Genomic DNA, 25,714 nt, shown 5'->3' with positions numbered 1-25,714 from the left:
GCAGCAGAACTAAACACCTCCAATAAGCACAGTCAGAGAGATGAAACTCATCAAAGATAAACTCAGCCAAGTTGAGACTTGAAGCCTACCATCACCCCGGCCTCAATAGTATGTTATCTATTAGCTGTGTCCTTAAGCTGAGGAGTTTGGAAAGATGATGTATGGGGGGTATAACATCGAGTGTGATTTGGACATAGAACCGGCTGAGTGATCTTGATATATATTTTATACCATGTTTGGTAGATGGAATGTCTTTTTATCAATATTTGAAATATTATGGCATGCTTTTTATTTTTTTTAATGTGTCATTGTTGTTATGCATATTTGGTTCAAAGTAAGTGTGCTTTTATAATATAATTAACTTTTGATTGCATTATTTAAGTGCTATGTATGGAACAGTATTAGTTTTACAGTTGTATATTTTATATCACATACAACTTTTTATATTGTGTGACTGGATAAAAGGATAAATGCACACAACGGAGAAGCAGAAACACAGCAGGAATGCAGCCTCAATGACTATAATTATTATACTATATTATATTAATATGTCACACCTTACTAAGCCATTATGTATTATTAAGTCTTTATTTATACTTAGTATTAGTCTAGTTTAGTCTATTTGATATATACACATTACATATATATTTATATAGAAATATTTATATTTTTAAAATATATATTCTCATGAAGAGATTTTTAAATATATTTTTATGGAGAGAGTTTTTAAAGTCATTGAGGATGGCACATTCTGTATATATTCCTGCACTATGTGCGTCTTTTATGTGTCTTTATGTTAAATTTTGTACACCAAGATCGTTAGCTAGTTGAAAATTAATTGTTTGATTGATCTTACCGCCAGTTTCATGGTGTATATATACTATTGTCTGTTCAATGATATTTGTATAGAGTCTGAAGAAGCCATTTATCTTTTTATATTGTGTGTTTATGGGATAGGAACATTTTAGTTAGATTGAAGCTACTTGTGCCTGTTCCTTTAAGGTAATTGGAGGGTGTGTTTTGTAATAGACTTTGCTTGCAATGGCTTTAAATGTAGCAACACTTAAGTGTGAGTTGTTATTTTTCAAAGTCTGAAGAAGTTGGTGCAGGGCGCTGACGAAAAGCAGTATTGTGGTGCTTAATAAAATTGAAGTCGTATTGGCGTCTTGTTTGCTTATCTCTTTGGAATTTAAAAAGACCTGCTTCAGTGAGTTTGGCTATCTGGCTGAGTTTATCTTTGATGAGTTTCACCTCTCTGACTGTGCTTATTGGAGGTGTTTAGTTCTGCTGCTTGGAATTAGGAACTGTATTGGCTTAGTAGCAGCTTGTTGTTTTTGCCTTTGACTTCCAGAACAAGCATACATGTGTTTGGGAGGTGTTTAGTCCTGCTGTTTGGCATCAGGAGCTGTGCTGGTTTAGTAGCAGTTTGTTTTTCCTTGCCTTTGATCTACAATGTCTAGACTTCTCAATTTATTTCCTTCACCTTACACTGAAGATTTGTTTGCTAAAAGAAGACTATTCATAACATTGTGGCCTCATTAAAAAAATCACTTGCATATACAAAAACTTAATATATTACACAAGGAACATTAATCCAGACATTTACATATGCAAAAGTAAAGAAAACATTTAAATTCTACATACATTATATTATATTCAATGCACTTTTATACCCCAACAGTCCACAATTACAGCCCATTAACTCAGATGTGCTTTTGTCAAGTCTTTCTTTTCCTTTTACATTGTAATGCATACATTTCTTAAAACTATAAAAAGAAAAAAAAGTGCATGTTTTAGTATCTTAATCACACACAAGAATCACTAAAACTGCTTTACTATATAACGTGCAATTTATTTCATGAAATGCTTTATACAAATAGTCTTAAAAAAAGTGTTTTGCTTACAATTACTTTCTCTTTTTTTTCTCCTTGTAGTGTCTTTCCAAACATCAGTGACATGAAATGGGGCACGCACATGCCTCTTAGTCCCACAAGTTTAACAAAGTCAATAAAAATCCAATCTTTCTTAGCTTCTTTTTTATGTAAAGCCACATTTCACAAATGTGATTGATGCTTTATAGTGTCATCTTTATTCACTGAGTTCAGTGTTTCTGGTCTTCTTCCTGTTCATCTCCATCTCCCAGCCCCAGACTCTGGTTCATGTCCAAGGTACTCCTGATTCTTCTAGTCAACTCCTGTGCTTTTTATGTCTCTCAAGCGTTTTCCTTTGGAATGTGAGAAAAGGTGTCACTGGCAAAGTCTCTGCGTTTTATTATAAGAATAATGGGAAGCAGAGTCCCCTTCTGCTTGATGGGTCAAATTTTGTTGAACAAACTTTTGGATTTCCTCCTCAGTCTGTTCTGCATCAAAACATTACTTTGATCCTCCAAGAAAAAGTATTCTGAAGGCAGCTGGATACAGCAGCTTGAATGTCACACCTGCCTTTCAACATTCCCTGATTGCTGAAGTAAATTTGTTTCTCTTCTGCCCAGTGTATAGCGAATAATCATTTTCCACAAACACTCAACTGTTTCCAATTTTTAATAGTTTGCCCTTCTGCCATAGCTTTGTCAGGATCACCTCTTTCTGCTGGTAAGATTGCATCTTTACTAATACAGGTCTTGGCTGCTTTCTCATGGCCAGTTTTGGAGCATGCATGATGTGCCATTTCAATTAAATCCTGTTCTGGAATACCAGTCCAGTTACTTATTTGTGCTGCCATAAAATTAATACAGTCTGTTCCTTCCAGATTCTCTGGTACAGTAGAAAATTACAGGTTTTCTCTGTGTGCTTTGTCCTCTAATGCTTCCATTTTTTGAAACACCTCTTCTTGGTCAATCTCATACTCAGCCAGCCTTTTCTTCATTTTGACCTCTGATTTTTGCAGTTTTATCAGTTCATTTGAATATCTGTTTAAAGTTTCTTCCTTTTTTCCAGCCTTGTATTATTTGAATTGATGTAGCCCTTCAACGTTTCATTTATTTTAATTACCTCATGCACACCTGACTTATTTTTTCCTCTAAATTATTAAAAGCCATGTCTTGTACCAAAGCTGGAGTTTGAAAAGATTGTTGCCGAAGAGCTGCAGGATTCTTCCCAGTCATTGTTTCCACATCACATTTTCTATTTGGTTTTTCTTTCAGGTTCTCCATACATTTCATCTTTGCTGGTATCTAAGCAGTATACTTACTAGCCAGTATCTGATTTTTTGCTAAAACAGGCAAATTTACTGGCCCTTATCTATCAGTTTCTTTTTTTCACAGTGGGATAGCTGAAATTCAGCTGTTGATCAGTGTGTTGAGCAGTGGTCCATCATTTTCAGGCATAGAATACCTTGCATTCCTACCAAAATAACCACATTCCAACTGTGGACACGTATGATGTCTCAATGTGATCAAGTAAAAGGTATTCTTGCCCCAGTATTGTATTTCAAGATGTGTTACTCACATATACATACATGTCAGAGATTATTTAACATTGATCAACTAAATGAAGTCACTTTCCAACAGAGACTGCCTCTAACTTTTAGTATTTGACTGTTATCAAGTGAAAGAAAGTCTGTCCACAGCGAGGTACTTTCAGCTTGGATTCACTTTTGTGAACACACACCCATTCTCACTCTCACTCACTGTGTCACTCACTGTCTGTGCCCCTAGCAATCTGTATCAGTGATCATTCAGCTGTTTAGTGAATGCATTGGTAATTTGCTTTTATTGTACAGAAAGCCTCTCACCCCCACCCCCAGAAAAAAATATTTTCTGACTAAGCACATCTCTAGTAATTGACTTTAAGTGAAATTTGGGCTACAATAATGCTTCTGATTTTTTTTTCACTTGCGCGCACACACACACACGCGCACACACACACACACACACACACACACACACACACACACACACACACACACACACACACACACACACACACACACACACACACACACACATCCTTGTGAGGCCAGATCACCAACTGCTTAACTCTTATCAAGTGACGATTGCATTTCATCAACTTCACAGGCAGATTGTCTCCCTACATCCCATAATTTATCACTTCTGACTAGGTACATACTTGATGTTTGACTGTGTCCAAGTGAAAGACATTCTAGGACCAGTAATACAGTTTAGTTTGTTACATACAAACACACCCACAATTATTTTGTACTTTCATCTGTTCCCTGCAATCTTAAGTATGTATATGACTATTGCTATGTGATCTGGGGCCTGTGTGTCACTCATTGAAAGCAGGTATGTTGTTTTCGTAAGAAAGGCAGTATTTGCTCATTTACTTTCTGATTTCCTAAAGTCTTTTCAAGTACCAAGTACCTGCTATGCCTTTTCTGCTCCAGTCATTTGTTTTTTGAAAAAAATGATCAGTCGTTGCTGTTGGCAAAGTGTTTTGTGACACTGCCCACATTTCAGTGATCTAGACATCTGCCAAGAGCAGAAATTGCTGCTCTGTTCACATACCCACCATCCACAAAAAGAAAAAACAATTGTGCTGTTTCTGATTTAAAAAAAAAAAATAGTTTCTATGGATGTGCCCCTGCTGTTTTAATTTTTTGAAAAATCTAGAGTGGAAGATTGGATTGTCCACTCTCTTCAAGAAACTCCATGTGAATGGTAAGGGATCACAGCGCAAGCTCTAATATGTACTGCATCTATTTAGTCAATGACGTTGCTTATGTCACATAGCAGTAAAGTGTGGACTGGCTACTCATGACTAGTTACTCTGTGACAGGAAAGGAATTGTGTTGGCACCATGGGGAGTAGTATGCCTTTTTACTTCTAAATTCATGTATGGTTCAGTTTTCTGTACATCAGTTTGGGTACGTTTATTTTAATTAATATGCAGCTTGAACTAACAAAATATTGGATCGGAAATTATTTTGAAGTTGAGGAAATGCTTCTTTTTAATGCCTAAAGCAACAGTTTTCATTATTTTAGAATTAAACAGAAAATACAGGAAAACTAAATTATCTTCATACTCACTGTTAAGTGTTTACAATTTCAGATCTTTTGCCATGCAATGTTGTACTAAAAAATTCTACGTAAAAGTCAAGGTCATCAGAGTGCAGAAGGGTTGCACACACCAAGGCCAGCTTGTCATGTGGGGGGGGGGGGGGGGGTTCTAGCCACCAGTATCTGTATCTGCGCTTAGCTGCTGTCAGACTATGTCAACTGCAGATGCTTATGCTTGTGGCTGTCCCTTTCCATATCCCACTGTCATACATCTAGAGGGAAAATTACTCTCTCATCCATATGTTAAGGTTTTGATTTCTGTGTTACTGCTGTCAAGGGCTTGTTGTATTCTTCCTTCACCTAGAGGGGCTCAGTCAACATTCTAATATGGAGAATAACCAGGATTTCAATGTGGCTGGCACAGAGTGAGAAAGAAGGGTATTTGCTGAAAGGCTAAAGAACAGTGGTAGGCAGCTAGATAGACATGCAGACAGAGAGACAAGGAGAGATGGTTTTAGAAGGTTTAGTTCTCAGTGACGTTTGATTTACTTGATCCAGAATATGTAGATGTCTGATGACTCTGATCACCACAGTATTCTAGATACAGGAAATGGAATTTGGAAAACTGTGGAGATTCAAAATAGTCAAATAAAAAAATAATTCTTGCATGTTTAAGGCCAGTTGCTTCTTAATAAAAGTTTTTAAAATAATAATTACTAGGACGGGTTTTAAACAAAATTAATGTACTCATTTATTCTTGTTCTAAGTTGAAAAAATGTCTCCCGTGAGAAGTGACTGTGAGGCTTGGACATCTGTGAAAGAAAGATCAGACAGAACTTCAAAGCATTTAATTGGAAATGCAAATCAGACTGCTGTTTAGATATGAAACTGGTCCAGCACATCAAAGGAAATTTTCATACATTCTTAAGTGTCACTGTCTCCTGATGTTGAGACTGTATCTTTTTTATCAGATTGCAAAGTAATTCTTCAGTTTGTTATGGTTACCTGCAGCTTATTGACAAGGAACATCTCTAATGGGAAGAAGCAGTGTTATAGGGATATATGGGGGTGTCCTCAGCCAGTTATTAACCACTGCTACTCTAGTAAAGAGCCAAAGCCTTTAATCGAGTTCAGTATTACTTCAACACAGAACCAAGCCAGGTAGAGACTGATAATAACAGTCTATAAGAATGGGAGCAGATAATACTGACTGAAATGGCTCTTGGTTGATAATAACTTTCATTTAAATAACACATAATTTACTTTGAAACTTTAGCTTAACCAGATAGTTGTTGCAAAGTTTTCACTGTCTTAAGAGTTTTTTTTTATTCAGCAATAAACAGACTATTTACTTTCTTCATTAGATCTGAAATTCAGTGGGAAAACAATTAATTGTACTGACAAATCAGATACAGAGAATTACACTTCTAATTTGTTTTTCATTAGAGTATTATCTGTATGGTATTTTAGTGCCCTGCGTTGCAGAAGTTGTTAGCATAACAGTCTCCACATAACTTCAGGAGTGCTGCCTTCACTGAGGAAGAACGTATAACATGATAGTCGTTTAGTAAAATTATTGGTAGGAGAGCCTCACACAAAGCCTGTTGCTGGAGTTGTACTTAATTACTAGATTGTGTTATTGCACACTTGCTTAGACATCTGCTTCCACACTTGGATTTGTCTCAGTCTAAAGCTAGTCAAGACATGTGAAGTACCCAAACACAAATGAGGAAAGCATGTCTGGATTTAGCTGTGTATGCAGGAAGGGACTGTAGGACCTGCCTGAACCCTCATAAGTCATCTCTTAAGATATACAAGGTATGATAGTGAAGGTGATCTCCAGAGCAAAAGGTCAGACCTTAAAGCTTGTCCCTTTCCTTACATGCCTCCTAGGCATGGAGGAATGGTAGGATGAAGAGGGTGTCTGCCCTGAGCACATGCTGTCATTATAGGGCATTGTTCGCCCTGTATAAGAGGTGCAAATCAGTATCTGTAAGCAGTGCTGACAATCCTTTTAGCAGCTATGATCATGGGTGCTTAAATAACAGGCAGTATTTATATGCTGGGTGCTTGGTACAGTGTAACAAAGTGTTTGACACAGTTTAGCAATGAGCTGTTATGTAGAGGTATAACACCTCTGCTTGTACTGAAGACCTCTTTGTTTAAGCTTAAATGACAATTGGTGATCTGCAACGTGGAACTGTCTCTCTTTGTTAAAGTTTATCAAAGGCATTTGACACTATTTAACAAAGAATTATTGTGTAGAGACATATAAGTTGTTTGCTTACGTTTAAGACTTTAAGCTTAAATAACAGTCTGTACTTGAGGTGTTTGATATAGCAAAGAGTTGTTATTAACGCAATGTCTCTCTGCTCAGCTTGAACACATTTTGTGGTCCTCGGCTGTGAGAGGACTTTTTTAAATCTCAACTCCAGTGTGTGTGTGTGTGTGTGTGGGGGGGGGGGGGGTTGCCTTGAGTTTCAGCTGCTTTTGTTACATCTCTCTGTCCGCTTATATCAGGCAGTGAGAAATTGTGGAAGTGGCACACTGTGTCTTGTTCCTAAGAATGAGTTTAGCTGGATGACACACCAATGAGCCGTACCTCTATTTCAGAATTAGAAGTAGGATTATGTATTTTTACCAGAGGAGAGCAACTCCCTTTGTGAAGGTTTTTTGGACATACCTCTCAACTACTTTACTCAAGTATTCTGGATAAAGCCAAAATTAGTGGTGGGAAAAAGGCCCAAAATCAGGGACATTGTTTAAACATTACACTAATTCACTTAGCATGGTATTTCTGAACAATAATCAGTAAGAAACTGTAATGTCTGTAATTTTGATACAATGTAATTTTCAGTGATTTACCAGAAAATCAAACATTTTACAAAGGACGGAGGAAAAATATGAGGCAGAATCGGATGTTGTGTGAAACCACGGCAATTAAGATGTATTAGGCTATTTTAGGTGCAGTGGTCTTTGAAGAAGGAGCCAGGCTGGGGCCCTTATCCATTCAGCTGCTTCTCCATGGTTTATTGGTCCTACACCTAGACCAGGTCTCCAAATCCTTTTCTGTCTTTTATACTTTTTGCATGAGATCTTGTTCTTGTGTTGGCCTCCTCTGTCATTGTTAAGACACTGAGTGTTGAAAAAGACCTTGAGCTTCTGTCATTAATACAGAAGAGTCATGGGGTTAAAGCTGTGAGGAATGATCTGCTGATGATGGTCCTGATTTATGAATTGGTAGCCTCACGTAAACTTTTTATATGATTTTTAGTAATTATTTCCAGGAATTTCCTTGTGATACCACCAGACTGCATAAGCATTTTTAAAAAACTGAGAATGATTTGATAACACATTTCCTTAGCCGTGATGCACGTCTGTGGGAATGTATCACCTAAACTATGGAAAAAATGTAAGAGGGCGCATAATAATGTAGACAAGGGTTAAAGAAAACATCCCCAAAATAAGTTCATCACTTGATCTGAGTAAAGAGGTTATTAGAAATAAAAATGAACAGAATTAAAAAAATTGTTGTTATTAATTTGCTTATTGCTGATTTTTTTTTTACTCTGGTTTTGTTTTGTTTACAGGATGGCCAGTCACGAACAGTACGACAGTTCCAGTTTACAGACTGGCCTGAACAAGGTGTGCCAAAATCTGGTGAGGGATTCATTGATTTCATTGGTCAGGTACACAAGACAAAAGAACAGTTTGGCCAGGATGGGCCTATATCAGTTCACTGCAGGTATGATGAGGATTGTAACAATGACTCTGAAATCATTTATTATGTGTTCTGTTTTCTTAATGTGCATCATATGTTTATTAATTTTAAGTTTTTTGTTTTAATGTACCATTGAACTCCAAGTTCTGTTTTCTATTGCAGATTGTTCTTTGCATTTTTCTATGGGTATGGCGTTTATTTTGTATTTTTTTGGAAGGGCTTTGAAATGTTATTATTCAGGAGTCCAGATGTTGAAGCAAATAGTATTCATTTTGGGGCATTGCCTGAACCTGATTTAATGTACGACTATCATTGATTGACTGCTGGAGAAATTTCAGCTGAGAACTGCACATTTGGTTAGGAAGCAGTAGCATACATATTAATGGGTGTATGTGTGCGCATGCACATACACACACACATGCAGCTACTTATCACAAGACTGACCTGAAATTACAGGTGACTAAAGTCCCTGATACAGACATGCATGTGCATAAACTGCTCATATGTATTATATCACAGGTTTGAAAGGATAAAATGATGAAGATAAAAGTCATAGACTTGAGCTGTACTTGCATATTAACTCCTGCATGAGTGGTGTGGCTACTTTAGTTATAGCAGTTCCTGATGATCAAATGTATGACCCTGCTCTCACTGAACTACACACACAGAATAGAGCGCTTGAGCAGACAAGCCAAGTGGATGGGGACGTTGTGTGTTAAGTATGTGGTTGAGATAATTGGTTAGGGGTTACTAATCATTTTATCTCCCTTAAAAATTTTCTGAATGTCCTTATATTAGTGTACAGTTGTGACTTACAGTATACATTTTTTGCTGTATTAATTGAGAGACTGGATTCAGTGTTACATCCTGGTAGCTTAGAGGAAGTATGGAACACTTTTATGTTGGTAGCACTTTGAAATTGGGACTTATCAACATCTTGCTTCCTGATGAGTTGGCAACACTTCACCTTTCATTATACATGGCCTAGACTTTGGCCTCCATTGCTTTTTCCTCAGATACAGCATAAGAAAATAAGTTGGAGCTCAGAGAAGCGACGGATGTGAGGATACCAGTAAGCAGTGCCTTGAAGTACTTAAAACTGTGCCAGTGTGTTGTCTCCACGTTACCACTGAACCAAGAGTGTCACTTTAGTCAGGGGTCAAGTGAACAGCCCTCTTCCTTTTTCCATAGGAAAACAATTTCCTGCTTTATAATTGTTAGACCTCTTCCATTTAGTACATTCCAATTAAAGAAAAATATGATATCTCAACTAGAAATCATGTTTCACCTTATTGCTGTTTCGTTTACATGTACATTCATTCAGTTACAAACTTGGTTCTTCAGTTATGCTTTTGTCATCCTTGATGAAATATCCCTTTCCCACTCTCATCAGGTTTAACTGTAACCATTTACTTACAAGGCACTCTGAGTTTTGTGTTTTTTTATTGCTATGCAAACTCCTCTGCTGTAGCACCCATTCTCCTGCTCCTCCTTTGCTAACATCTTCACTGTAGTGCATATGGTATGCACTCTAAGTATACAATTTTATTTATTTTTTTATTTTTATTTAACAATTGTTAATCGGGAAAGTCCGACTTGGAACAAAGCCAATTTTCAGCGGAGGCCCCAGGAGAAATGCTCCAGATGCATGTCTAATGTGGGAGGAAACTGGAGCACCCGGAGGAAACCCACACAAACACAGGGAGGACATGCAGACTGCACAGAAGGCACCCCAGCTGAGAATCGAACCAGAGAACCTCTTGCTGTGAGGCAACAACACTACCACTACACCACTGCAATATCCATATAAGGCTATACCAAATAATTAGCCTTGGAAAGGGCTTCAACTTACAAATGGGAGTTATGGTAAATAAAGGAAGAAGCTCATGTCCTGTTATTTCTGCAGAAATCCAGCAACCCAATTGCTCTAATTTCCATAATAAAGTATTTTTGTATACTGCTTTTATTCATAGCCGTACATGTCCACCACAATTCAGTTTACTGCTGTCATTCACAGACGCACACTAATAGACTCCGTCTGATCACTGTAATTATAAAAGAAATGCCTCACATTGTAAAAGAACATGGATTGGCTATAACTGTATGTTGTTACCTGGTGAGAGGACAGGTTAAAATGTTAATACTTTAATTTTTGATGCATTAATTCTCTTATTTGCCACCTTATTCTAATACCTCTGTTCATGACTGAATGAAAGAAAGAATAAATTAATGAAAACCTTAACTATATTGCAGGGCAAACATCATCACCTCTTCAATTTATGTAGGGTCAATGTATTTTAATAGGATGTTGGTCTCAATGTTTCCTTTATCTTATCCATGAGCTAGACGTCTGTTGGTATACATGGTAATTGTACTCTGATGTCCTTCAAGAGTTCCAAGTACACTGTCACAGTACCCAGAAATAAGTGGTCATCAGATTAAAGGTTGTTTTTCATTTGGTGTAAGCTTTAGGAAGATTTCCATGTCAGTTTTTCTGCTTTTGTTTGTGTTTCTACACGCTATTCCCACATTTTTAACACCTGCATTGAATTATCACTTGTCATATTGCAAATTTACATTTATGTAAAAGCAATCAAACTGTATTAAGTTCACATTTACAAACATTATACTTCACAAATATTGCTATATATCATATAACCTAAGCAACATTGCATAAATGATTCAATTCCTGCCTTTTTTCTTTTTTTTTTAAACAAGAAACATCTGTATTAAACCATTACTTACAACATAGGCAATCGTACATTTATATAAATGAAAACAATCTTAGTTGCAAGCATTTTACATCACATACCATACTGACACACTCTCAGTTGCAAACATTATACATCACTTATAATCTACCCAGTCATTTTCAGTCAAACATTACGTAGCTCACTTAAGCCCTGTATTCTTTTAAACCTCATTCCCCCCCCTGTATGTATTGTTCCCACAATTACCATTTTTCCTGTGTGGTTTGCTCCTACCATTTTCTAAGGATCTCAGTTCCAGTTTTTTATCTATGTTACTATATTCACTACTTTTAGTAGAGTTGGTATAGATTTCGATTTTCTAGTAATTGCTTTTTTGGCAGCCACCATAATTAGATGTAGCAAGGCCTTACCATGTCTAGGCAATTCCGATTCTGTGTTGTACCGCAGAAAAATCATCTCCCTCATCACACCAGTCTGCCTACCCAGCATCTCTGACAGTGCATCCCATAGGGAATCCTTAAAGTCCACCACCTCACTACACTTCCAGAAAATATGATCCCAATTACCTCCTCCTTCCCTGTCAAACCAACATTTGCTGTCTACCTGATGAAAAATTCTCTGGAGTCTACTTGGGGTATAAAAATATGCAAACAATGTTATTCCTACATTGCTGTCTTCTTAATTCCCTTAACTTGCTTGTTTCTTCTGTCTGCTTTGGGAGTGCTATGTATGAAAGTATCCACCACATGAAGTAGGATGTATTCATAATATAGTGATATGCTGACTGACCTTCCATTCACTAATTATCAACAAAGTTTTTTGAAACTCTGCTACCACAAAGTCCATGTGGCACTTACTGTTGCTGTATCTGCATATTTAAATGTTAAGCTGAGATTCCCTTGGGGTTGTATTATTTTATTTAAATACAATATACTAGTTATGCGTGTAGTTTATAATGCATTTCAATACATTTTAGCTGTTACTTTCCTCAGTTCTTTAACCTTTATTTGTTTGAATTTAAGCTAACTTTTTCAAGTGCTTTATGACAGAACATTATAATACAATCTGAGATGAGTTAAGTAGTCTGATCTTTTTTTATTTACACTTGACCTGTTTTTTCATTTCTGCTTTGCCTTATGGTCTGGGTCATGACTAAAATTGATGCTATTTAAATGACTCTCCTATCCTGTCACTGAGTGAGTAAATAAAAAAACACTGGTTGACTTTTAGTTGGTCATGTTCCATCTACTCACAATTCAGATGCTTGCAGTTGAGTACCTTTCTGTGTATTTGAGTGAGAGTTGCTTGAATAAGCATACTTTATTTCTAACTATACTTGCGTTCAGTTGGGAGGTAGTATATATAGAGACGGGGGGGGCAGAGCATCCACAGTGGAGACTGCAGGAGTGATGCCTTCCTGCAACAAATATTTTTAGCTTGCTGCCAGTTGTGACTATTCATTTGCAAAGAATTGGAAATGAGTTATTGGAACTCGAGCTGATGGTAACTGAGTTACTAAACTAGATCCAAAAATGCATCGATGTCTTCTCTTCTGCAGGAAAAGGTCACTGTGAGCACTGTCAACAGTCACAGTATCCTAGGTAGATGTCTCAAAACAGTGTAGTTAATACTGTTTGTGATGATGGTTGTGATTTTGCTGGTACTTGGATGGAGAGGCAGTCCTCTGAAATTTAGCCATGTGTGCCTGAAAGATGTTGTCGTTGCTGTCCGTCCATATACGTGCTTGCAGATGGGACAACCCTGCATACTCCAGAACATTACTCTAAAGACTGGTTCTCCACAGTCACCACATAGTAGCATTCCTGTTTGTGGCCATATCCAGTGAAGACTGTTGTGGCACTTCATCATAGCCTCCTCAACTGCTCTGCCTTCACTAACCAGGTTTCTGTATCATAACAGTAGTACTAACCACACTACTGGTTTGTACACCTTACTTTTCAGCTTCTTTGGCATTCTTCAGTCACACACTACCCCGGACACACTGTCAGTTGGCTGTAACCCCTCTGATTCTTGCTTTGTCCTCCTCATTTGGACTTCTTTTCTCCTCAAACACCCCTCCCAGGTACTTGAAGCTGCTAACCTCTTCTGCTATTTTCCCCTTCTATTTCAAATTAAAGCTTCTTCTGATTTTTGTCCATTTGCTGCCATTACAACTGTCTTAGCTGTAATCATTTTCATTCCATATGCCTTCAACTGTGCATTCCATTACCATATAATTTGCTGAAGTTCTTGTTTAGCATTTTCTTGTAATGTGACATCATCTGCATACAGCAGTTTTGTTGATTTGTCTCCTTTGACCTGTTGCTGTTGTAGTCCATCACCAGTGTGAGCAGCAATGGGCTCAGAGCTGAACACCAGTTCCACTGGTAACCCCTCTCTGAGTCCGAATAGTGTTTGTACTTGTGTCATTGGTTCCTTGTGCACAGTGTTGTGCTAGTTACTTATAAAAGTAATAAGTTACTATTACTGGTTACTTTTCAGTGAAAGTAATATTTTACTATTAGTTTTGCAAAAAAAGTAATATAATACTATTACTAGTTACTAAGTAAAGGAACTTGTTACTTTTACATAAATATAGTTTATCGATTAAAATATTGAGATTTACTCACACAAGTAAACACATGCATATAAGAGTATTATTAAAGTTGTATACACAATGTTACAATGATGGTGAAAAGCATTTAACAGTTGAAAAACAACAGCAGATTAATCTTTATAGCTGTGTTGCCCAGTGGTTAATATTATCACCACAGCAAGAGAGTCTCCATTTTGATTCTCTGTTGGGGTGTATTTTGTGCAGAGTCTGCATATCCTCATTGTTGCTTGTCTTGTGTATTCAAATAAGATGATGAGGCTTGGGTGTTCGTTTAAGATGTTTATTGCACACAAACACATCAGGATGGATGACTAGAACATAAAACTTAAACAAACCATCTAACTTGACTGGCTGCACACATACATGCTTTCACTCTAGCTACTTACACAAAATGTCACTCTGATTGTATGTCCTCAGTAATTATATGCATATGCCCACGAACTACAGTGGCTATGATCTACATCCTCCCTCTTTGATAATTTTGCCAGGCAAATGAAAAATGACAATAATTTTGTTGTGCAAATGAAAAGTGACACTCAGATATGCATGCAAACTATATAAACACATAAACAATAACAATCCTGTGCAGGTTGCCATGTATCTAGGATTAGGTCTTGAGATACAACCTGACATCGTTGTATAATAATCAGTACTGGGTTTTGCAACAGGGACAGTTACTGGGGAATGCTCTTCATTAGGAACTTCAGGGACACTTTCAAGAACAGGAACAGAAGACGAATTGTTCTCTGGAACATTAACATTCGATAGCATACTCTGAGAATTAGAGTCTCAGTTACAGACAAGATGCTGTAACACTGGCTTGGATACCTTCAATAAATGTTTCAGATTTCACCTAAATTCCATTCCTTGTGACTCAATGATGTACGATCTCTGTTCCTCACATAGATGTCTCACAAGTCCTATTAGTTCAAACATTTTGCTGTCTGCATCCTCACAATCTCTCCTTCTTTTAATGGTTTCAGAGGTTTGCTGGTTTTGTCATAATGGAATTTCTGTGACAAATGCTTTTTCATGAGTTGAACTTTTACTGCTTTGTTGTTTTTAGCACTTGGAATCAGCAAATTCTTACTGATTGGTAGTGCAGTTCTCATTTGTCTCTACATCAGTCTATAAGCAGGTAAACCAAGTGAATTGTCTTAAGACATGTTTCTGAGATTAAGCACATTGAGAAAAAGATCAGTTTTGTCTCTTTTGGATTGTTCCCAACAACTGTTTCCCACTTTGACCTGCACATTCTGCCAAACCATTAGATTGTGGGTACTCAGGACTACTAGTAACATGAACAAAAAGTCCCATGTCTCAGCAAACCTTTTGAACTGCTGACTTGTAAACTGTGCACCGTTGTCAGAAATTACTTTGTGCAGTCTACCATGGGCAGAAAAATGTCTCTTCAATTTCATAATGACAGTACTGGAAGTTAGGTTAGGATGTAGGTCAATCTCGAATCAATTTGATTAAGAGTTTACAAATACCAAATAATGCTGACCATTCCGTTCGAAAATATCTGTGGCTACTGTCAACCAAGGTAGTTCAGGAATCTGATTCAGCTATTGGTATTATCACAGACTGAACAAGCTGAGATTTCCTTCTCAATATCTTTTGACATAGAAGGCCAAAATACTAGTCTTCTCGCCCTTCTTTTGGTAGAATCAGTTCCCGAGTGACGTCAGTGCAAGATTTTCATATACTCTTGTTGCAAGGATTTTGGAATTACCACTTTTGGATCTTTCATGATGATACCATCTTCCATCAAAATCTCATCTCTGTAAGGAAAATACTGCTGCATGTCTGGTGGTAAACAAGGTTGTTTTGCTGGCCATCTGTGGCTGATAAAATGTTTCAGCTTCTGGAGAATTGGATTGGAAGCTGTGTGATTTCTAAGCTCATCAGGACTTGTGGAAGAAAATTTTCTCACTTCTATAACTTCAAAATCAGCTTTCTCATTGTCATACTGGTCAGTGGTTTGCCTGGGCGATCTGGATAAAGTATCAGCAAGATAAAGAAGTTTGCTTTTTGTGTAAGCCATATTGAAATTGTACTTTTGCAATTTTAACATCATGAGTTGCAACCTAGCTGGGGCTGTGTGCATTGGTTTTCTCAAAGTAGTAACCAGAGGTTTGTGATCAGTTTCAATCTAAATAGGTCAGCCATAAATATAGTCATTGAACTTCAAACATGCAAACACTATTGCCAAAAGCTCTTTTTCAATTTGCACATACTGCATCTCAGTTTGAGTTAGAGTTCTAAACGCATAGGCTACTGGTCTACCCTCTTGAAGAATTACTGCACCAAGACCATATTTTGAAGCATCACAGGAAAGAGTTGCAGGTTTGTGAACATCATAGTATCTCAAAGTGGATGTATCGTCAGTTTTCTGTTTCATGACATCAAATGCTCTTTGGTGGCGTTCCATCCAGGACCAAGTTACATTTTTGCATATCAGCTCACGTAGTGGTGCTAAAAGCTCACTTAAATCAGGAATGAACTTGCTTAAATAGTTGACCATGCCAAGAAAACGCTGTAAAAATGTGGCATTGTCTGGAGCTGGCATCTTCAAGAATTGCAGCTTACTTGGACGTATCTGGTCATAAGCCTGAACTGGTAAACAAATGACCCACATAAGTAACTTCTTTTAGCATGAATTAACATTTCTGAGGATTCAGTTTAAGATTCAGTTCATGAGCATGATCTAAAACTTTCCTGAGGTTTCTATCATGTTAGACTTCACCATTGCCTCCTCCAAGAAGTGGTCTTCCAGCGTGCAGTGGAGCAAATTTTTTCTGGTTATCCATGTGCTCCATTGCACGTTGGAGGACTTAACTGGCAGAATTTATCCCAAGTAGCATTCTCTAAAATCTGTACATTCCAGATGTACTGAAAGTGGTTAGCAAGGAAGATTTTTGATCAGAGACACCTTCAACATAAAAAGTAGGGTTGCAGCTTTCTACTTGATCAACTTGCTTCTTGGAAGGCACTCTCTCCTAATAAAAGAATGTGCCTCTTTAGATTTACAAAGCTTTCTGAAATTATTCCACTTTTTACATCTGTGGCATTGCTGACCAAAAGCTAAGCACATTTCTCATTTAGGTTCGTGACTGCTTCCACAATTACAGCAGTTGACTATGAGGTTTACCATGGGTTTTGCTAAATCACCCCTCGGTTTTTCTGCGTGTGCCCTGGGTTTTACTAAAGCTGCCTGGATTTCATTGTTGGAGCCACACCCTTTGGCCTATACCTCTTAACCTCATGCTGCATACTATCAACATTCATGCTGGAAGAAGCTGCAAGCATGCTCTTCTCATTTGTAAGCATATTTGTGTAATTTTCTGTAAGCTCATATATCTGACAAATCTCTATGGCTTTGCTTAAAGTTAAATCACTTTCTTGAAGCAAAATCTTTGTCACTGCATCATTATTAACACCACACACAAGCCTGTCTTTTATCAACTCATCTCTCAGATCACCAAATCTGCATGTTTCTGCCTTATTCTCAAGTCAGTTATTATGCTGCAAAAGTTTCACCTGGCTTTTGATCTCTTGTGTAAAATATGTGACTTTCCATTGTAATATTCGTTTGAGGGTTGCACATTTCTCTAAATTTATGTTTTAAGCACTCAGGGTCTTCCTGCATTTCAGCCTGTACCACAATATGGCAGTCTTCCCCCTCCTCTGCATAAACAGCAGGTGCATATGCAAATAAACATTTTCTCTCCATGGCTTCTGAATCAGCTAAATTCAGCAGAATAAATGATTTTGTACATGTCTTTATCAGAAAAATTAGTCTGTATGAAAATATCATAGTTTCTCAAACGCTCTCCAATTTTCATCAATATTATTATAGGTTCATAGGTAGGTAGGTAGGTACTAGGCTATCTGCCCGAAGGCATTTATAACCCTAGCCAGAATGTGTTGGCTTACGCCACCCCCTTACATTAGTTCCCTGTGCTTCTGTCTAGCAGAGCCACTGAAGTGATCCCCAGGAAAAACTTTCTGTTTCCCATCCACTTGTCAAGGTTGCTCTTGAAGTGTGTTAGTGAGGAGCTCTGCCTAATGTCGATTGGAATCTTGTTCCAAAGAATGGGAAGTCTCTGGGACAGAAGTCTATCCCTCCAGCATGTCCTATTTATTGTTGTGGTGAGGTTTAGATCCCTAGAGTGTATGGCACGAAGGGATATGGTTTTCTTTAAGTGGAGCATGTTCATTAATTTTGAGTTGGGCATTTCCTTGTATGTCAGGCAGAGATCACCTCTGAGTAGGCGGTATGCAACCGAGTACAGCTGGAGTTTCTTCAGTCAAACTGCATCGGGCATCTGTTTGAGGCCAGTGATCCTCTTGGTGAGGTACTTCTGTGGTCTTTCCAGCTGTTGCAGGTGTCTTGTAAGGTACATCCCAAATGGGGCAGGTGTGCAGGGGGCAGCGTGGCATAGGCTGCCCGCAAAAAAAAAAAAAAAGAAGAAAAAAACAAAAAAACCAAAACAAAAAAAAAAAAATTGAAAGGATGACCATAATAAACCGAGTCGGTCCAGTCCCGCTTATCGGGCCATGCGCTCACTCGCAGCTCCGCCATCGCCACAGGGGGGAGACAAGGAGCGCCTGTGCACTTTACAGTGCACAGACCCGCATGGGATGGGACGATCCGACGGAGCAGCAGCGGGCAGGGGGACGGTGCCTCACCGATGGAGGGAAAAGTCGCTGGAAGAGCATGTGGATCTCGATGGTCTTCAGTATTGGTTGGAAGGATGTATGGATTGTTGGGACGTTAACACTGGCGTTGTGCTCTATGATGGGTCTGATGAGTGATGAGTAGAGGGGCACAATGACCTCTTTTGATCTGGATGTGTACCCTTTTGTAATCAGGTGGGCCACATAGAAGGATTTTCTAACCACTTTGGCAATGTTATTATCAAAGGAGAGATTACTGTCTACTTGGGTCCCCAGATCCCTTATTACATCTTCCGTATTTAGGGGACTACCACCTATGTTGTAGTTTGTGGGTACTTTGTTTCTTCCAAAGGAGATGACTATGCACTTTTTGGCATTTAGCTTGAGGCCATGATTTTGACACCAGGTATCCGTCTCAGAGACCCTTTTGGAGGATGTCTGTGTCAGCCAGACAGTCAATTATAGCCCCTAGTTTGCAGTAGTCTGTGAACTTGGTCAGCCATAGTTCTCCTGTACTTGCCTGTACCTCTGAGAAGTATATGCCGAACAGGAGGGGTCCTAGGACTGAGCCCTGGGGAATGCCACTTGTAACCGGTTTAGAGTTGACGTAGCTCCCGCAACTCTCACCATGTGGGTTCTGTCCATGAGCCAGTTGGCAACCCATCTTGTGATGTAGGGGTTTATGTTCAGGCTGGTGAGCTTGTCTATAGTACCTGAATGGGGAATGGTGTTGAAGGCCTTTGCAAGGTCTAGGTAGGCTGTGTGTACCACCTTTCCCTCGTCTATAGCCTTGGTAACTGTCTCAAAGAAGTCCACCAGGTTTAGGAGGCATGATTTGCCCTTAACAAAGCTGAACTGGGTAGGTTCCAGTGTTTGGAGGTTCCCAATGTCTCTGTTAATGAGTTCCATGATGATGCGCTACATAGCCTTGCAGACCAAGCTAGTCAGGCTTATAGAATGATAGTTCCTGGAGTCTGTTGTGGCTCCACCTTTGTGGAGTGGAATAACTGTTGCTGTGCGCCATTCTATGGGTATGTAGCCTGTGGAGAGGCTGAGTTTGAACAGTGTTTAGGAGAGGGGTTAGTTCATCTTTGAGCTTGTGTAGGATGCAGCCTGGGACACTGTCCGGTCCCATTGATGCTGTGTTTTTGGCTTTGGAGAGGGCTGTTTTAACCTGAGTGTCTGTGATTTCAGGGGCGCTACATTCTTCTGGTATGGTTATGGGCCCTTTTGGGGGTGAGAGGGGGGTGAAGTTTGCACTGAACCTGTCTGCCAGGATGTTGGCGATATTGGTTGGTTCAGTGTATTTTTTGCTATTGTACACTAACTCCGAGCAGATCTGAGTATTGCCACTTAGATTCTTGACATAGCTAAAGAATGCCTTGTGGTTATCTTTGGAGTCCTTGGCAATTTTTCTTTCGAAGCTCGCCTTGGATGATTTTTTGAGGGATCATAGTTTCTTGCTGATACTGATCAGGGATGTCTTCCCTTCTTGGGATTTTACTCTTTTCTGTACTACTTTCCTCCTTCTACTGTATAGTTTGTTTATGGCAGGGGTCCACCAGACTGGTTTCCTTTTCTTGGAGGTGTGAGTCTTGGTTTTGCTTGGGATAGCACGATCCATGCATTCTTGTAGGTGCCCATAGAATGCATTAGTAAAGGATTTTGCAGCTTGGACAGTGTTATCCTTTAGCATGGGGGCTTTGAAACTTTCCACCTCGGTCTTAAGTAACGTGAAGTTTGCTTTTGAAAAGTTTTTCATGGTGGTTTCCTTGTCTGGGGTGGGGGCGGAATGTGGATATCCAAAGTTATTTGTTTATGGTCAGATCTAACCAGCGAGGGGTTGACCTCTGGTGTGGAACACCAGTCGCCCATGTTGGTGATGACCAGGTCCAATATGTTGTCACCTCTGGTGGGAGTATTGACCAGTTGATCCAGGGCATTTGAGTTTATAAATTCTAGGAAATATTGGGCAAGGGAATTAGTACTTGAGTAGTTCTCCCATTTAATGACTGGATAATTGAAATCACCCAATATTAGGGTGTTAGGTAGGACCTTTATGTTTCCAGAAATGTGGAATAGGGGTCCTGGGACAAGGTGGGTGATCTGTAGCAAGCTACAATTTGAATTGCAGTTTTGCCCATTATTAGTTGCATGAGGATGATCTCTGAAGCATCATGCTGTGCCACTAACCTGGAGGTGTGGGTATCCTTAATGAATATGGATACGCCCCCGCTTTTTGTATTTCGGTCCGGGTTCTGTTGCTGAAATGTATGGCATGAGTTGTAGCCTGGTAGTGCTGGGGTGCTCTCTGGAGCCTTAAACCAGGTTTTTGTTACTGCAAATATATCGATTTTCTCCATACTGAGGAGTGCCACGAGTGCGTCCATTTTGAGGTTTAGTCTTCTGACATTGAGTAGCATTACCCTCAGTTTTTTGTTACTTGTGCTATTTATGGCTGGGGGTTTGTCTTTTGAGCCTTGCCTAAAAAAGGCACTGTGGGGGTGGCAAGAGCCTTGGTCATCCCAGGCAGACAGACACTGGATCCCCTTTGAATGACACCAGAAACTAAGCCAGTTGTTGAAATTGATAATTTTTTCTTTATACCGTGGTATCATTCTTGCTGAGGGCCGTATGCTACTCAGGGTCAGGGTCTTACTGGCCTGGGCTACGTGGTCAGAGAGCTCTTCCATGTCTCTCTTCATGTAGTCCAGGAAGGTACGGCTCAGGTCATTCACACCAACATGGACAATGACAGAGTCGTATTTGTACTTGTTCTGGAGTGACCTGAGTGCTTGTGTTATGTGGCGGATCCTGGCACCTGACAGGCAGCTAACAGTAACCTTCTCCTTATTCAACCTAGTGAGTGGAACGTCAGTGTGCCTTACTATAGAGTCACCTATTACTAGTATGTTGGGTATGTTATTTTGCCTTAAGGGTGGTGATTGCGTGGCACACTGGTTTTGTGAAGTGTGTGTTTCATGGTTTGTGTTTGAGGGTGGAGGTTGCTTGGATGTCTGCTTTGGAGGTCTCTGTTGCTTTTGCAGATTTTTATTTAGAGCCTCCGAGTACATTTTTGTGTATTTATGTGTGTTTTTTGCCAGTGCTGGTTTGATGGGTCTGTGTGAGACTGGTGGTGTGATGCAAGTATTTCCCTTCTCCTCTTGACTGTCTGATGCAGTCTTGGGTTGAGACTGGATTGGGTTATCAAACGCAAGTGGACAAGGTAGGCAAAATCTTTCTGCCACGCCAAGTAAGTGTCAAACACACACCAGGTACTTGTAATTATATTCAACTGCACAACATGCTCTTTGAAATAACTGTACTCTTTGAAAAAAAACTGTACTGTAATACTGCACACACTGCCAACACTTTGCACGCTTTAGATAATTTGAATAGCTTTAGTTAATGTGAAAAAGTAGTGCATTGTGAAAAAAGTTGTTTTCTCTTCTTTGAGCATTTTATACAGATATTGTTTCAAACATTTTTGTAATTATTTCAAGTACTTGTATCAATATGTCTCAATTCTAAACATTTCATTTATTCAGTAATTTGTTTTGAATATTTTGAATGCTTCACTTTTTATTTGTAGAGGGAAAAATCATTTAAGAGTTTAAGTACATGAAAATATTTTCTGACCTGTTTACAAGCTGTTTTAAAATCGTTTGAGACACTCCTGTCTATTCCATCATTTCTGACTTGTGCGCCTTATGGTTTTAAGAAGTTTTGACTTTGGATCCCATTCTGACACCATGTCACTCATCTTGTGTATTCAGATAACACAACGAGGCTTGGGTGTTTAAGATGTTTATTACACACAAACACATCAGGATGGATGACTGGAACATAAAACTTAAATGAACTAGCTACTGACTGACTGCTGCACACATACATGCATTCATTCCATCTCCTTACACAAAAGGGCACTCTGCTTGCACGTGCTCAGTACTTACATGTATGTGCTGATGAACTACAGTGGCTTTAAAGGTATAACGTGCTATGATCTACACTCCCTGTGTTCACGTGGGTTGCCTCAGGATGCTCTGGTTTCCTCCCACATTCCCAAGACATGCTGTAGGTGTATTAGACATTCTAAATTGACCCTAGGTGTGAGTGTGTACATGCATGTGCCTTCTCAGGAAGGTTGGGCACTGGGCTGGCAACTCCAGAATGTAAAACTCTACTGCCACTTGTTCTGCAGACTGATGATCCACCGTGTTGATCCCTAATGTGCACAGCTAAAAGGAGAAGGTGACGACTGCTCTTTATAGATAGTCACAAATGATAATTAAACCAAACCAGCCAACAGCACAAGACCTATAAAAACCTCTCACATTTTGTCTATTTTCAGCAACTAAAAATCGAAATCCCAAAAGAATTTTAAATAGAACATAACAAAACATTTCAAGACAAAAGTTGGTTGATCGTAGACCCACCAGAAGAGCCCTGCTTGGTGCAGTGGGTTGGGGTGTTGGTTGTTAAACCGATGAGTTTGATTCCAATTGATGGTGGTCTGGAGAACCAATGCCATTTATTATACGGCAAGGTAGCAGGCTAGAATTGTCCCAGTGTTAGGGGTCATTTTTGTGGGTGAGATTCCCACAGTACCAGGATAGGGCCGGAGTCTGGTCGTCATTAGCTTTCACTTCCCTGCAGTGCAAAAAAAAATGAAGTAAATTTTGTTCCAGACTAATTCTAATGAATGCTACGTGCTATGAGTTCTGCCAACATTATGTTGTAATTTTCTTTCCAGATTGCCACTTCAAGGTCTCTATTACCTCCTAACACCTGATTACTATCCAAACTATATAGAACCCGCAGAAATTTCTTAGGGGGTGATATCACCCACGTTGAGACACACTGGTTTAAGCAAAAGTAACTGAAAAGTAATGCACATTTAATTTACTAGCTACTAAAAAAAGTATTATATTACTATTACTAGTTACTATTTTGAAAAATAAACTAGTTATATTACTAGTTACTACAATTTGTAATATATTACATATTGTAATATATTACTCCCATCACTGCTTGTGAATAGGTTGCACTAACTCTACCAGTGCTTTTGGAACTTTGAACCATCACAGGATTGCCCAAATGAGCTTTCTTGGGACCTTGTCATACGCTTTCTCCAAGTCTAGGAATGCCAAGTTGGACTCTTTCCTCATCTGTACCTTCCTCTCAGTGGGCTGTAAGACTTGTGTCTGTCTTTGAACCTAAGCAACATGTCTGTGGAGACTGGGTGGAAATGAAGTACTCAACCGTACAGATATAGGGAGAATATGTAAATTATTCTCCGACATTGCATTAAGGTCAGAGTGAAATCCCAAATCATGGAACTTTTCTGTTGCTTTATTGCCTTCTGTTTTTTATATTGTGATTCATTTTCTTTACACAGTGTTTTACTTGCATTCTGCTTTTAATTGCATATTTATACTAGGAAAGAGACCACAAATGTGTCTCTTGTGAGTCGCACAGAAATTAGAACAGGTCAGTTAAAGTTAATTAACTGTGAAGTGAGGATGGAGCTAGGAACTAACCCTTCTGTTTTAGGGGTAAAATTAAACATTCCAAGGTTTTACTAGAAAAGCTCATCCAGACTGCCACAACATCCTGTGAGGGAAATGTTAGTTTGTTTTTGCTTTCTTGTATTTTGTGATGCTTTATTGCCTTCTTCTATTTTGTATATTGTGATTCATTTTTTACACTGTGTTTTACTTGTATCATGCTTTTAATTGCATATTTCAGTTACAAAGGAGACCACAGCTGTCTCTCTTGTGAGTCAGCCAGAAGTTATGTTTTTCCCCACCCTGGTGCTGTTGTGTTTTTAAACCCCACTGTCTTTCTAGTTGCATCTCCTTCCCTATCATCTTTCTTTGGCTATTGTAAGTACAGAATTATCATTTTGTGAAATAATTCCCTTTCCACTATTTAAAGCTATTGGCCATCCCACAGTATTCCTTAGAACAAGAATACAACGTGCCCACCCCTTCCAATCTGTCTTGCTCTTTTAAAATTAGTGGCTCTCCATTTATATAGCTAAAGCTTAAGTTACCCTCTCTGTCATAGGTTGGTACTAGGCTATCGGCCTTAGGGCCTATACAAGCCTAGCCATAGCAATTCCCTGGATATTTCTTCCCTGGACCCCTGTCTAGCAGGGCGACTCACGTGATCTCCAGGGTGAATTTCCTATCTCCCATCCAATCGTCAAGGTGCCTGTTGAAGAGGGCCAAGTAGGCGCTCTGCTTGACATATATGGGCAGTCTATTCCAGAGTATGGGGAGTCTCTGGGTCAGGAACCTATCCCTCCAGCATGTTTTGTTCATTGTGATGGCAAGTTTTAAATCCCTGGAGAGTGTGGCTCTGAGGGATTGGGATTTCTTGAAGTGGAGCATGTCCCAACAGCTCAGGGTTTGACATGGCCTTGTATGTTAAGCAGAGATCGCCTCTGAGTAGACGATATGCCACAGAGTATAGCTGGAGTTTTTTTAGACGGTCAGCATATAGGGCATCTGCTTTAGGCCTGTAATTCTTTTAGTGAGGTATTTCTGCGGCCTTTCCAGCTGTTGCAGATGTGTTGTGAGGTACATACCAAACAGGGCATTGTACTCTTTAATGGGTCTAATGAGGGATGAGTACGGTGGGACAATGACCTCCTTTTTTCTGGATGAAAAGCCCTTAGTGATGAGGTGTGTCACATAGAAGGATTTCCTGACTATTGTGGCGATGTGGTTATCTTAGGTGAGACCACTGTCCACCTGAGGCCCTAAGTCTCTCATCACACTTTCAGTGTTTAGTGTACTGCCACCTATGTGGTAATTCATTGGTACATGTTTTTTCCCAAAGGGGATAACTATACATTTCTTGGCATTATACTTGAGCCCATGGCTCTGGCACCAAACATCTGTTTCTGTAAGGCCCTTTTGTAGAATATCCACATCATTTGGGGATTCAGTAATGGCTCCCAGTTTGCAGTGATCTGCAAACTTTGTTAGCCAGAGTCCCTTAATGTTGGCCTGTACTTC

General features: G+C 39.1%; 1 protein-coding gene across 32 annotated transcripts in view; it reads left to right on the top strand.

Moving 5' to 3' along the window:
* LOC122787386 (receptor-type tyrosine-protein phosphatase S-like) overlaps positions 1-25,714 on the top strand; it is a 3,272,784-nt gene that overhangs the window by 3,215,882 nt on the left and 31,188 nt on the right. For all 32 annotated transcript variants that reach the window (XM_044054059.1, XM_044054057.1, XM_044054056.1 and 29 more), the window contains one exon: positions 8,548-8,702. In XM_044054059.1, coding sequence (XP_043909994.1) covers positions 8,548-8,702 — 155 coding nt within the window. The remainder of the gene's footprint in view (positions 1-8,547; positions 8,703-25,714) is intronic.

The sequence above is a fragment of the Protopterus annectens genome, chromosome 13.part0, assembly GCF_019279795.1.
Source record: "Protopterus annectens isolate FY-2018-M chromosome 13.part0, PAN1.0, whole genome shotgun sequence".
NCBI lineage: Eukaryota > Metazoa > Chordata > Ceratodontiformes > Protopteridae > Protopterus > Protopterus annectens.
Note: the sequence above shows the minus strand (reverse complement) of the source record. Positions and strands in the feature narration are given on the sequence as shown.